Here is a 12,725-nt window from a genome sequence, read left to right as displayed (position 1 = left end):
CTCCCCGGCCGGGGTGATTTTAATTTAATTTGCTAAGTTTTAAATATTAATCTAGGGTTTTTTAAGCTTCTTTACAGTCCACTTGTTCGGTCGGGAGAGCGGGAGGCTCCGCTCGGCGACGCAGAGAGCTCTGCAGATGGAGAAGAGTATCTGCCGGATCTGCACAAACCCTCCACTGGGAGCGCCGACCCTCATCCGTGTGAATTCCTGGAGACCCGCTATCCGGATGAACAAGTGAAGACGACCAAGAAGCTTGTAGAGGCTGGGACCCCTGCCTTGTCGGCAGGAGGGCTTGTGACTTTGTACAAAGAGCTGAGACTTGAGCTCTGTAATGTCATTCACTGTAAAATGCTCAAATTAAAAAAAAAAATGATTTGATTTGTTAAGTTTTATTTAAGGTTTTATTGATTTACAGTTGATTTGTTTAATCATACAAGGTTAAAAAGTTGACTTGTGCAATCAAAAGAAGCAGAGGGGGGGTGATGAGTCAAGGGGGCGGGGCGGGTGGGGCTGACGTCACTGGGGTGTGAGTGGCAGGTTGCTTAAACCAATGGAGCAGAGGCGGAGCTCCAGGTAAGGCAGCACACCTGGAGCAGAGGGTGCACAGCAGCCCGGGGCTCGGCACAGCAGCAGGTCCAGGAGCAGCAAAGCCCCAACCAGCTTGCATTTAGATCACTGTGTGTGGGTATTTTTTAAAAAGATGATTACATTGCAAGCGTTGCTGCTGGTGACAACCGCAGGTAAAGAAAGTTTTAGGTTTTTTTTGTTGTAAAGAATGTTTTTAAAATTGTTACTAAAACGTGGGAGTCTGCAACCGACATACTGTACGATAGCAAAATACTGCGGATGTTGGAAATCCGAAATAACACATACTGTACATTGCCCTGGACCGCTTGCAATAAAATAAAAAGACCTTTTAACTTGTTTCTGGCTGCAGAGGATGTGTTGTGATTTCACTTGTGAAACCGAACGAGGCTAAACTAACTCCAGCTTTAATTGGAAAGTGTTTTTAGATCTGAATTTTGCTGTAATGACACACGGAAGTGCTCGGCGCTCTGATCCGTGTTCTTTGACCAAGTTTGAAACTTGCGAGGTTGTTCCCAGTGTTTTATTGATTGATCGATCGAAAGTGTGGCGTGTCACTCATTGCACTCACTGTTGATGCAATGGCTGGGGAAATGTTGCTTTGTGATCAGAACCTCTTCTGGCATACTTTTACAAAAAAAATCTCTCTTTTGTATTCCAGCCGGCCTCTGGACAGTGAATGGGTCGCCTCTGGAGGAGGCTGAGAAGCTGTTGGTTACTTCTGGGGTTCCCACTTCCAATCTCCCCACTTTCAGTCCCAGTGACAGCCAGCAACTGATCACCGAGCTGTTCAGTGAGGATTATGAAGATGACTATGGGGATGAATATGATCTAGCATCATCTGAAGAATTGCAAGATGTAACGTTCGCTGCAAAAGGTTTCTAAGCTCTTTTATAATCTAACTTTAACTCATTGTTTATGCCTGGGTGTTTCATTAATTACACTCTGGCTTGCGGTCTGTTTCCAGTGTCTAAGGCCAATTATTGATGGGTTTAAAATGCCCACGGTTTACTTCAACGGTAACTGGTAATGCAGGAAATGAATACCACACTTGATTTTATACTAAAACCTAATCACAGCGAACTGCTTTTGTTTGAAGAAAGCAAGACTCTCATTTCTCTCCCACATGGCAGCTGTCTCCCACTCTGCCAGCGCATTTCACACCTAATCTAGAGCTGTCTTTTGCCTCCACTAGTCCTACCACCATCTCGTCTGGTTTTGAATACCTCTTAATGTCTCTTCACTTCTCTTGTTCTTTCATCCCCTCCCCCATTTCCCAGCCCCCAGACTGGCCTTTTAATCTGTTTCATTTCCTGTGTTTTTTCAGTCCTGACGAAGGGTTTCGACCTGGAACGTTGACTCTATTTCTCTCTCCACGGATGTTGCCTGGCCTGCTGAGTTTTTCCAGCATTTTCTGTTGTTACTTGCATTTCTATAGCACCTTCCATGACCACAGGATGTCCCAAAGCACTTCGCAGCCCATGAAGTACTTTTTGCAGTGCAGTCACTGTTGTAATGTAGGAAATGTTTTAAATGAATTGGTGTTGTGACACTAAAATATGGCGGCATATACTTTAAATTCAGGCATGTTCATTCATGTGCAAGTTTTCTAATTCACCCAATAAGGAGACACTGGGTTGCTTGGCCCCAGTGTCTTCAAACAAAATGTGCTGCACCTTTTGGGGGCTTTGTCAGTCCAATAATGTAAATGTGGTATGGGAGTTTCTGCAAGGCAGGCACTAAAATGGTAATAAAAACAGCAAATGCTGGACATGCTCAGCAGGTCAGGCAGCGTATGTGGGGGTGGGGTGGGGGAGAGAGAAACCGTTAATGTTTCAGGTCGATGCCCTTTCATCAGAGCTGTAAAAAGTTAGAGATGTAACAAGTTTTAACCAAGTGAAGATCGACCAAAAGGGACGGTCTGTGATCGGGTGGAAGGCAGGAGAGATTAAATGACAAAATTATGATTGTACAAAGCAAAAGGAGATGGTAATGGGGCAGGTAAAGAAACAAAAGATGGGTCTAGAGGAGGTGTAAATGGGAATAGCAGAATCATCAACAGCTGTCATGTGGAAAAAAATAGTGGCAGAGGTTATGATCTGAAATTGTTGAACTCAATGTTGAGTCCCGAAGGCTGTAAAGTGCCGAATCGAAAGATGAGGTGCTGTTCCTCGAGCTTCCATTGAGCTTCATTGGAACAGTGTAGGAGGCCGAGGATGGAGAGGTCAGAGTGGGAATGGAGCGGAGAATTAAAGTGACAGGCGAGCAGAAGCTCAGGGTCACGCTTACGGACTGAACGGAGGTGTTCTGCAAAGCGGTCACCTGTCTTCCCAATGTAGAGGAGACCGCATCGTGAGCAGCAAATACAATATACTAAATTGCAAGAAGTACAAGTAAATTATTTATATTGTATATGTATGTGTCTATATAGTGTGTGTGCATATAGTGTGTGTATATAATATATGGAGGAAACATTTTGTATTCTCTTAAAATGTTAGAAAAATTAATACTAGAAGTGTTCAACTGGGTGGGGGGACTAGAATCTGAAAGCGTGGAATGATATGAAATGACACATATTGACTTGTGCTTTCAGTTCAGCCAGTTGTTAAACCCCAGGGTGAAGACCGAAACAAAAAGGGCTCAAAAAAAACTAAAAGCAAGGGAAAGAGAAAGAGAACTGGAAGAAAGAAAAAGAAGGATCTCTGCAAAACTACTTACAAGGATTACTGCATTCACGGCAAATGCCAATACTTGAAAGATCTAGATAAAGCATCATGCATGTAAGTAATTCCACGTGCAGCGGAACCCTCCGAATAACTGGCTTGTGCTTCTTAATAAAGGTGTGCTGACGTACTGTGGCTAATTGCAGGAAGCACGTTTATAGAGAGTCGTTTAGAGAAAGACTGGTCTTGTTAACGATGGTTCTGCTCGTTCCTTTCTTCCCAGCTGCCATTGCTTCTGGTGCTTTGGTGCGGCGGCTGAGCTTGAGGTGGGGGGAACAGGAGGAGGCCATTCAGCCCCTCGAGCCGGCCATTCAGCCCCTCGAGCCGGCCATTCAGCCCCTCAAGCCCTGTTCGGCCATTCAGCCCCTCGAGCCCTGTTTCGTCATTCAATCAGATCGCGGTTGATCTGTATCTTAACTCCATCTTCCACCTTGGTTCCATAGCCCTTAATACCTGCGCCCAACAAAAATCTATCGACCTCCGTTTTGAAATTTTCAGTTTCCCCCGCCCCCCCCCCCCCCCCACAGCCTCAAGGAGGTTGTATCCTTTTCTGAGCGAGTCTGCCATATTTATGTAGTGCCAAGTTGGGTATAATTCTTTACTAATACTGCAAAGATATAATTCTTCTGTGTAATTATTCCTCACCAATTGATATATTATCCTTTCATGGACTCTACTCCAAATGTCTCTATCGAAATCGAGACAGTCATACCATGTGACGTCTGTGAGATATTTTAGCCTCTTGCTAAAGCGGCCACTATTACTGGGTGACCCTACAGTCAATGTCGTTCGCCCTCTTGATGTTAGGACATGGTTTATACCAGAAGGAGAATTAGACTGCAGAGCTGTCGGTGTAAAATCCTCCGTTTGTGGTGCGGCATCATCTGCTCCCTTTATTCAGTATAATTGATCGATTTCAAAATTGTTGTGGAAGCACTTGTTTTCATAGAATCAGACAGCACAGAAGGAACTATTCAGCCCTCTTTGAAAGAGCTCTCCAAATAGTCCCACTCTCCCGCTTGCTCTTTCCCCATAGCCCTGCGAATTGTTCCTTTTTACAAGCCTCTGTCCGATTATATATAGAAACATAGAAACATAGAAGATAGGAGCAGGAGTAGGCCATTCGGCCCTTCGAGCCTGCTCCGCCATTCAACGAGATCATGGCCCGGTCCCTACACCGACAGCCATCCCAACCAAGCCCCATTCCCGTAACCCCATGTATTTAATCCCCCCTAACACTAAGGGCCAATTTTTTTTATCATGGCCAATCAACCTAACCCGCACATCTTTGGACTGTGGGAGGAAACCGGAGCACCCGGAGAAAACCCACGCAAAACTAGGGTAAAATGACGTGAACTTTTGAAGTCTGAGGGGATGTGTGTTCAAGCTGAAAGTTTGTAAAAGTGCTGGGATAAGATGCATAAACCCAGATAGAGTTTGGATGTATTACATTACAGCACAGAAACAGGCCATTCGGCCCATCTGGTCCGTGCCGGTGTTTCTGCTCCACACCAGCCCCCTCCCACCCCTCTTCATCTCACCCCATCACCCTATCCTTCTATTCCTTTCTCCCTCATGTGTTTATCCAGCTTCCCCTTAAATGCATCTATACTATTCACCTCAACCACTCCCTGTGGTAGCGAGTTCCACATTCTCACCACTCTCTGAGTAAAGAAGTTTCTCCTGAATTCCCGATTGGATTTATTAGTGACTCTCTTATATTGATGGCCCCTAGTTCTGGTCTCCCCCACAAGTGGAAACATCTTCTCTACGTCTACCCTATCGAACCCCTTTGAAATTTTAAAGGCCTCTATCAGGTCACCCCTCAGCCTCCCCTTTTCTAGAGAGAAGCCCCAGCCTGTTCACCCTTTCCTGATAAGTATATCCAACAGCAACAACTTGTATTTATATAGCGCCTTTAACGTAGTAAAACGTCCCAAGGCACTTCACAGGAGTATTTTAAGACAAAATATTTGACACCGAGCCACATAAGGAGAAATTAGGGCGGGTGACCAAAAGCTTGGTCAAAGAGGTCGGTTTTAAGGAGCATCTTAAAGGAGGACAGAGAGGTTTAAACAGGGAATTCCAGAGCTTAGGGCCCAGGCAACAGAAGGCGCAGCCACCAATGGTGGAGCGGTTATAATCAGGGATGCTCAAGAGGGCAGAATTAGAGGAGCGCAGAGATCTCTGGTGGGGGTGGGGGGTTGGGGTTGTGGGGCTGAAGGAGGTTACAGAGATAGGGAGGGGCGAGGCCATGTAGGGATTTGAAAACTAGGATGAGAATTTTGGAATCGAGGTGTTGCTTAACCGGGAGCCAATGTAGGTCAGCGAGCACAGGGGGTGATGGGTGAACGGGACTTGGTGCGAGTTCGGACACGGGGCAGCAGAGTTTTGGATGACCTCAAGTTTATGCAGGGTGGAATGTGGGAGGCCAGCCAGGAGTGCGTTGGAATAGTCGAGTCTAGAGGTAACAAAGGCATGGATGAGGGTTCAGCAGCGGATGAGCTGAGGCAGGGGTGGGGACAGGCGATGTTACGGAGGTGGAAATAGGCGGTCTTTCCTATGCTGCGGAAATGTGGTCAGAAGCTCATTTCAGGGTCAAATATGACACCAAGGTGGTTCTGGTATCATCCTTGTAAGTCTTTTTTGCACCTTCTCCAGTGCCTCTATATCCTTTATTAATGTGGAGACCAGCACCGTGCAGAATATTTGATGTAGCTGCAATAGACTTGTAAATGTGATCTACATGAAAGATAAGATGTGACCCTCCCCATTATTTAATGGGTATTTGATGTATACTTTCAGTCCTGCTGATGTTTTATCCCTATTTACATTTATCATGTTTAGATGCCTTCCTGGGTACCAGAACGAGCGCTGTGGGATCCAGGCATTGCATACAGGAACAAACGAGGAGGGAATCGATGGCCTCTCCGTCGCATTAGTGGTAGTAGCTGTATTACTGCTCCTCTTCATATTGACTGCTGTGACTGTTGCTGTGACATTGCAGTAAGTATAACTTGAGAGAATTTTCTTGTGCTGTGAACTTGTGCACTGGCAACTAACTCTGTGTTCATATACGGTCCCCGCCGCTTATAACGGGCGGGTTCGTGCCTTACGCGACTTGCCCGCTATACGTGATGGCGGTATTGCCATAATCGACAAGAATGTTCCCGCTGTGTAGCGACCTTTCGCACAATTGTTATCGGCTCCACTCTGCGGTTTCATTTAAACTAGTATCGGTGCTTAATCTAAACCTGTAATCCCCACACACCCTGATTAGAGGGGATTAGAAGGGTTTAAGTAAAAGATAATTGAACATTAATGAGGCGTTATTTACTTATCTTTGTTTTTGCATTCAGTGCACCTTAACCAGGCGCCAACTGCTGAGCAAACACAGCCGTTTGTGGCCGAAATAAACGAGAGTATTTGAGATACTGTAACCGGCAACTTTGAAATTGATGATGCAAATGACTAATGGTCAATATCCCTTTTTGGCCGGATGTTTTAAGTGCTGGAGACCGTGATAGAGTCTATTCCTTGGCGTGCAGTCACCTGTTGGTGCTTGGAACTTGCACAAATCAACTTTTCTGGGTGTGCATATGCGAAGGGAATATCTCCACTCTCCTGGTTCATAAGAACATAAGAAATAGGAGCAGGAGTCGGCCATTCAGCCCCTCGAGCCTGCTCCACCATTCAATAAGGTCATGGCTGATCTTCGACCTCAACTCCACTTTCCCGCCCGATCTCCATATCCCTCCATTCCCCGAGAGTCCAAAAATCTATCGGTCTCAGCCTTGAATATACTCAACGACTGAGCCTCCACAGCCCTCTGGGGTAGAGAATTCCAAAGATTCACCACCCTCTGAGTGAAGAAATTCCTCCTCATCTCAGTCCTAAATGGCCGACCCCTTATCCTGAGACTGTGACCCCCCTAGTTCTAGACTCTCCAGCCAGGGGGGAAACAACCTCTCTGCATCTACCCTGTCAATCCCCCACAGAATCTTGTGTTTTAATGAGATCATCTCTCATTCTTCTAAATTCCAGAGAGAATCGCTAAGTTGCGATTTAAAAGCGTTCCCAACTATAACTTGAGAGCAATTCTGAAACGAGAATGTTATGAATTATTTACGGCACCGAAACAGGCCATTCGGCCCAACTGGTCCATGCGGTGTTTATGCTCCACACCAGCCTCCTCCCGCCCCTCTCCATCTCACCCCATCTACATATAGAATGGTTACAGCACAGAAGGAGGCCATTCGGCCCGTCGAGCCCGAGCCTTTCTATTCCTTTCTCCCTCATGTGTTAAAGAAGACTAAATGGCTTTGCTTTCATCACTGCGTTTCTAATGACGTCTCCTTGTTTCAGAATTAGGAAAAGAAGGCGGGTCGAACATGACGTTGTGAGTGAAGAGAAACAAAAACTGGGAACAGAGAATGGAATTGTGGTTTAAAAATGTAAGTTAAATTACTTCTGTGTTTTAAAAAAAAAAAATCGGACCTTGTGGTTTTTTATTTCGGTGCCCCAAGACTGAATTATATCTGTATTCAATTAATAATTTCATAAGGATTTGTTAAATGTAAGGGCGGAGGAACCTGTTTGCTCTTGGGTTTATCATAGATTCATAGAAATTTACGGCACAGGAGGAGGTCATTCGGCCCATCGTGTCTGTGCCGGCCGACAAAGATCTCCAGCCGAATCCCACTTTCCAGCTCTGGGTCCGTAGCCCTGCAGGTTACAGCACTCCAGGTGCATATCCAAGTACTTTTTAAATGTGATGAGGGTTTCTGCCTCTACCACCCTATCAGGCAGGGAGTTCCAGACCCCCACCACCCTCTGGGTGAAGAAAGTTCTCAACTCCCCTCTAATCCTTCTACCAATTACTTTAAATCTCTGCCCCCTGGTTATTGACCTCTCCGCTGAGGGAAATAGGTCCTTCCTATCCACTCTGTCTGGGCCCCTCAATTAAATCTCCCCTCAGCCTCCTCTGGTCCAAAGACATTTTAATCTACTTTGGATGTATTCCACAACTGCTAAGACTCTAGAATACCATCACAATGGAGACTATCCTGTTTGAGAAATGTCTGTATTTATGCTCTCCTGTTTTTTTTCTCAAACTGTATATCACTAAAGTCTGGTGTAAATGTTCCCCTGAATCTCGGCTCCTTTTGAGGTTTTGTGCGATTTTGAATGGAAAGTTGTAGGTCTTGATGAGCAGGTAGCTTTGTAGACACCCGAGGAATGAATGCAGCAGCCAAAACTCAGCCTAGAAATGTGTTGATGTCGCTCCCGTCATTCAGGCATAAAGCGGGTCCCTATGCGCCCAATTTGGCGCCGGTGGTGTTCACACTTATTCCGCTCCGGAAGTGCGCCGCCCGCCATATTGGTAAAGGCTGAAGTATATATGCGTCCAGGGCTCGTGCCTGAAATGGCCGTTGGACATCTTTGGATATGCAAATGGAATGCCCAAAGCCCGTTTCAGGACCCCTTCCAGAAATTGGGCTGCCCTGATCTTAGCTGGTGTCTGGCCTGCCGTGTTCGGTGTCACCAAAGCTACCGGCAGCTGAACTGATGGTAACTTTGGAGGTTGCCGAAAAACAGACTTGCCCAAATACGGGGCCGGGAGGATCAGGAGTGTTCCTCCTGGCTCCACAGCTGTCCAGTAGACTGTTGCTGGCTCCCGCTCGGCCCCCTCCTGATCTCCCGCCCGCCCCAATGAACCTACGTGAAGGCTGCTCCCGGCGACACAGCGGGGATTCCACTTCGCCCGCAAGCTGCCTGAGGGACAAGCAGCTCATTTAAATGGGCCCCCGAGGCCCAATATCATGTAATTATCAGGCCTTCCAGCTCCGTCACTGGGATTGTCCACTGCCACCAGTTTGAGCCAGGAGGCAGCACCTCTCCAATCTCAATGGGGGGTCATTTTCACCTCCCATCACCTGGGTGGTAATTAGTTGCCAACCCTCCCGGATTGCCCTGGAGTCTCCGGGATTGGAAGGTGAATCTCCAGGGCACTGACTGCGAGCAAAAACCCGGGGGGATGGGAAATCATCAGGGCAATAAAAAAATTGTTTCTTTTCTTTGAACGTATTTGCTTGTTATAAAAATATTGGACATGGAGGGAAAAGTGTTGTTTGACTGAGGGTCAGTAATCATCCAATCAGGGAACAAAGAGTCTCTTCGCTTCCTGATTGGCCGCTGGAAGGCGGGGCACCGCGAGGATGGACCGTCCCTTGACCAATGGCGGGAGTGGGGCACTGCGAGGATGAATGTGCCGGGCGACCAATGGCGGGAGTGGGGCACCGCGAGGATGGACCATCCCTCGACCAATGGCGGGAGTGGGGCACCGCGAGGATGGACCATCCCTCGACCAATGGCGGGAGTGGGGCACCGCGAGGATGGATGTGCCGGGCGACCAATGGCGGGAGTGCGGGGGGGGGCAGTTAGAGGTGGGAGGTCATGTGACAACACCTCCGGGAATCCGTCCAACCAGAGCTGGGGTCCCGAGTGGAGCGGTTTGTCCCGAGTGGAGCGGTTTGTCCCGAGTGGAGCGGTTTGTCTGCCCGTGGGCGATCCCGCCCCGATTACCGTCCCATCCAACGGGAGAGCGATCCGCTTGGGTGACGGAATTACCCCGAGTCTGGAAACAGTTGCAGTGATTGGAATCCAACTTAACTGGGCAAATTACATCAAGTGGTGTCCTGAAGTGGTGTCCTGAAGTGATCACCGAACTGGCGCCATTGATGTTCAACGGGCAACGTTAAAAACAAGGAACCCACCAAGGGTGATGTTTCTCAACGTGTCCCTGCTGCAATCTCCATCCCATAATGACGGCCATGTGCCGCCTTTATGTCCATCTTGAGATACGTAACTGAAGATAAAAACGGACAAACTTGTAGTGAGGGAAATGACCTTGTTTTGAAATGTATTTCAGGAAGGCTGTTGAGCCGCACGCGTTGCACTGGTTCCTATTGAAGCTAATGGCTGATGAACTTGTATTTCAGGAAGGACTGCATCAGACGTTTGAGAAACTGGAGAAGAAATCCGATATATCTATCTTCATCTATTATGGGATGCCCGCTTATTTCTCCCTCCAATTTCTTCCGTTTCACCGCTGATCATGATGTATAACAGTAGTTTAACACCCTCCTTCGAAGCAAAACTCCGACGTGGCCAATGTGTAACAACAGCAACAACTTGCATTTGTATAGCGCCCCTTATCGTTGTAAAAAACATCCCAAGGCGCTTCCCGGGAGCGTTCTCAAACAACAATCGACACTGAGCCACATAAGTAGCTATTAGGAAAGGCGACTCAAACCTTTGGCAAAGAGGTAGATTTTACAAAGGGGGAGAAATTCGGTGGAGCCGCAAACAGGGGCGCCCAGCTCGCCTGGGCGCCGGAATTACCGCTGCGATCGGAGCAGTTGTGACCGCCGGAAATTCATCTTGAACGCCCCAAGAGGGACTCTGGGCGCTGCTCGAGGTGCCCCGCGTCCCTCTTCGGGCGCTGAAACTGAATATCGCAGCGCAAAGTGCCGCAGCGCCACACGCCGCGGCACGGCGCGCTGCGGTACTGCAGGCCTTCCTCCGTTTCTGAAGGGGGAGGGGCCTGCACCAGCGCGATGAGTGATCGCGAGTGCCGACAGAAGAGCCCGGCACCGAGGAGAAGTGCCGGGCACTCGGGACACAGCCGGCAATGCCCGGGGGGGGGGGTGGCGGATCAGGAGGCCGGGGACGGAGGTGCTGGCAGGCGGCCACCGGGAAAAATGGCCGCCCCCACGCCTCCACCTTAATTTGCGCCACTGCCGCCACAGGTAGGCCCCGTGAACCGGGCGCGATTTGCGAACGGCGCTACAGAGGCGGGCGCTACCATATATCGCGATCGGGGCGGTAGCGGGGCGCTGTGCACACCGATGATGTCATCGGTGGCGGCGCAGCGCAACAGGCTAATGCCGCCATTAGTGCCCCGCTAAATATCGCGGGAGGTGTGGCCAGTGGCGCTAAAGCCACTGAATGCCCTCTTTAGGCGCTAACTGGTGGCGCAGCCCACCGAATTTCGAGGCCAAAGTGTCTTAAAGGAGGCGGAGAGGTTTAGGGAGGGAATTCCAGAGCTTGGGGCCCAGGCAGCTGAAGGCACGGCCGCCAATGGTGGGGTGAAGGACGCGGGGGATGCACAAGAGGGCAGTGATAGAGGAAAGCAGAGTTCTTGAAGGGCTGGAGGAGGTTACAGAGATTGGCGGGGGGTGTCCATGGAGGGATTTGAAAACGAGAATTTAACATTTCAGTCATTGCCAGATCGGGAGCCATTGCAGGTCAGTGAGCATGGGGGGGCATGGGGGGGGGGGTGCAGCAGAGTTTAGGATGAGCTGAAGAATATGGAGGGTAGAGGATGGGAGCTTTGGAATAGACAAGTCCGGAGGTAACAAAAGCAAGGATGGGGATTTCATCAGCCAGTCGACCTGAGGCAGGGACGGAGAATGGCGATGTTAGGGATGATGTCGCTGAGGGGCAGCATGTAGATGAGAAATATTTGTTAATCTCCTGTGGTTACTGTTGCACAGGGAGTGTTTATTGTGTAAACTATTACCAGCTAAGGAGCTAAATACGATTCGTGCTCTGTAAATAGTTCAAGTGCATTGCATATTGATGGGTATTTGATGTGAAGCGCATTTGGATAAGCTGGATCCTGTCCTACCCTCATACAGTGTTGGTATGTGCACGTTCAGCGGGGATCACTCAATAGATATCGGACCAGGAATTCTGTTTTTTCCAGCAATCTTTCCCTCTTGCGTCCCAGGAACGCGGGGGCCAATTTTAGTCCCTCTCTTGTCCTATCAGAGTTCATCGCACTCAGCACAGACTGGGTCAGCTAATCACTGCCTTAACCAGAGTCATCCACGGTGACCCTTAACCCCCCTCCTTCCCCCCCCTCCCCCCTTGCTCTGTTAAATGCTTAAAGTTTGAGAATAGAAATTGTATCAAGGATTTCTTGAGCAGGTTTATTAATGTATCAATATTTATTTGTTATTTAAAGTTATTTATCTCCATTTTTGTTTTTTACAACTGAATTTTAAGAATTGAAAATATTATTATTGAGAAGCAAGCTATTCAATAAAGAAGGACTTGAATAAACCTGTCTGGCTGCCTTGGTGTTATTGGAGGTCGACCGCTTTTCTTTTAAAGGTTTCTTTTCTGTGATCATATCTCCACACAAGACTCCTTTCTTCCATGACATCATTCACAGCACTGGTGGAATGTGATGTTTATTTAAAGAACTTTTTTTCCAAAATAGAAACTTAAACTGCATTCTGCAAACACCCTCCGTGTGAAACCAAAACTTGTTGGGAACTTGTTTGAGAATTTTGAAATTCCTGTGCCCATCTTACCGGGAAAAAATGATGTTCCTTTATTGAAAATGAG

At 48.0% G+C, this 12,725-nt stretch overlaps 1 protein-coding gene across 1 annotated transcript; it reads left to right on the top strand.

Annotated features, from left to right (window-relative positions):
- Window positions 1-526: 526 nt before the first annotated feature.
- LOC147122508 (proheparin-binding EGF-like growth factor) lies at window positions 527-12,437 on the top strand. Its single transcript, XM_086006040.1, has 6 exons — window positions 527-740; window positions 1,247-1,462; window positions 3,179-3,365; window positions 6,156-6,314; window positions 7,674-7,762; window positions 10,310-12,437. The coding sequence occupies exons 1-5, from the start codon at window positions 701-703 to the stop codon at window positions 7,756-7,758; spliced, it is 687 nt and encodes a 228-aa protein (XP_085862166.1). The 5' UTR covers window positions 527-700; the 3' UTR covers window positions 7,759-7,762; window positions 10,310-12,437.
- The last annotated feature ends 288 nt before the right edge of the window (window positions 12,438-12,725 follow it).

This window comes from Somniosus microcephalus, chromosome 2 (assembly GCF_052327205.1).
Source record: "Somniosus microcephalus isolate GS21.2 chromosome 2, FLI_Smic_1.0, whole genome shotgun sequence".
NCBI classification, from domain to species: domain Eukaryota; kingdom Metazoa; phylum Chordata; class Chondrichthyes; order Squaliformes; family Somniosidae; genus Somniosus; species Somniosus microcephalus.
Note: the sequence above shows the minus strand (reverse complement) of the source record. Positions and strands in the feature narration are given on the sequence as shown.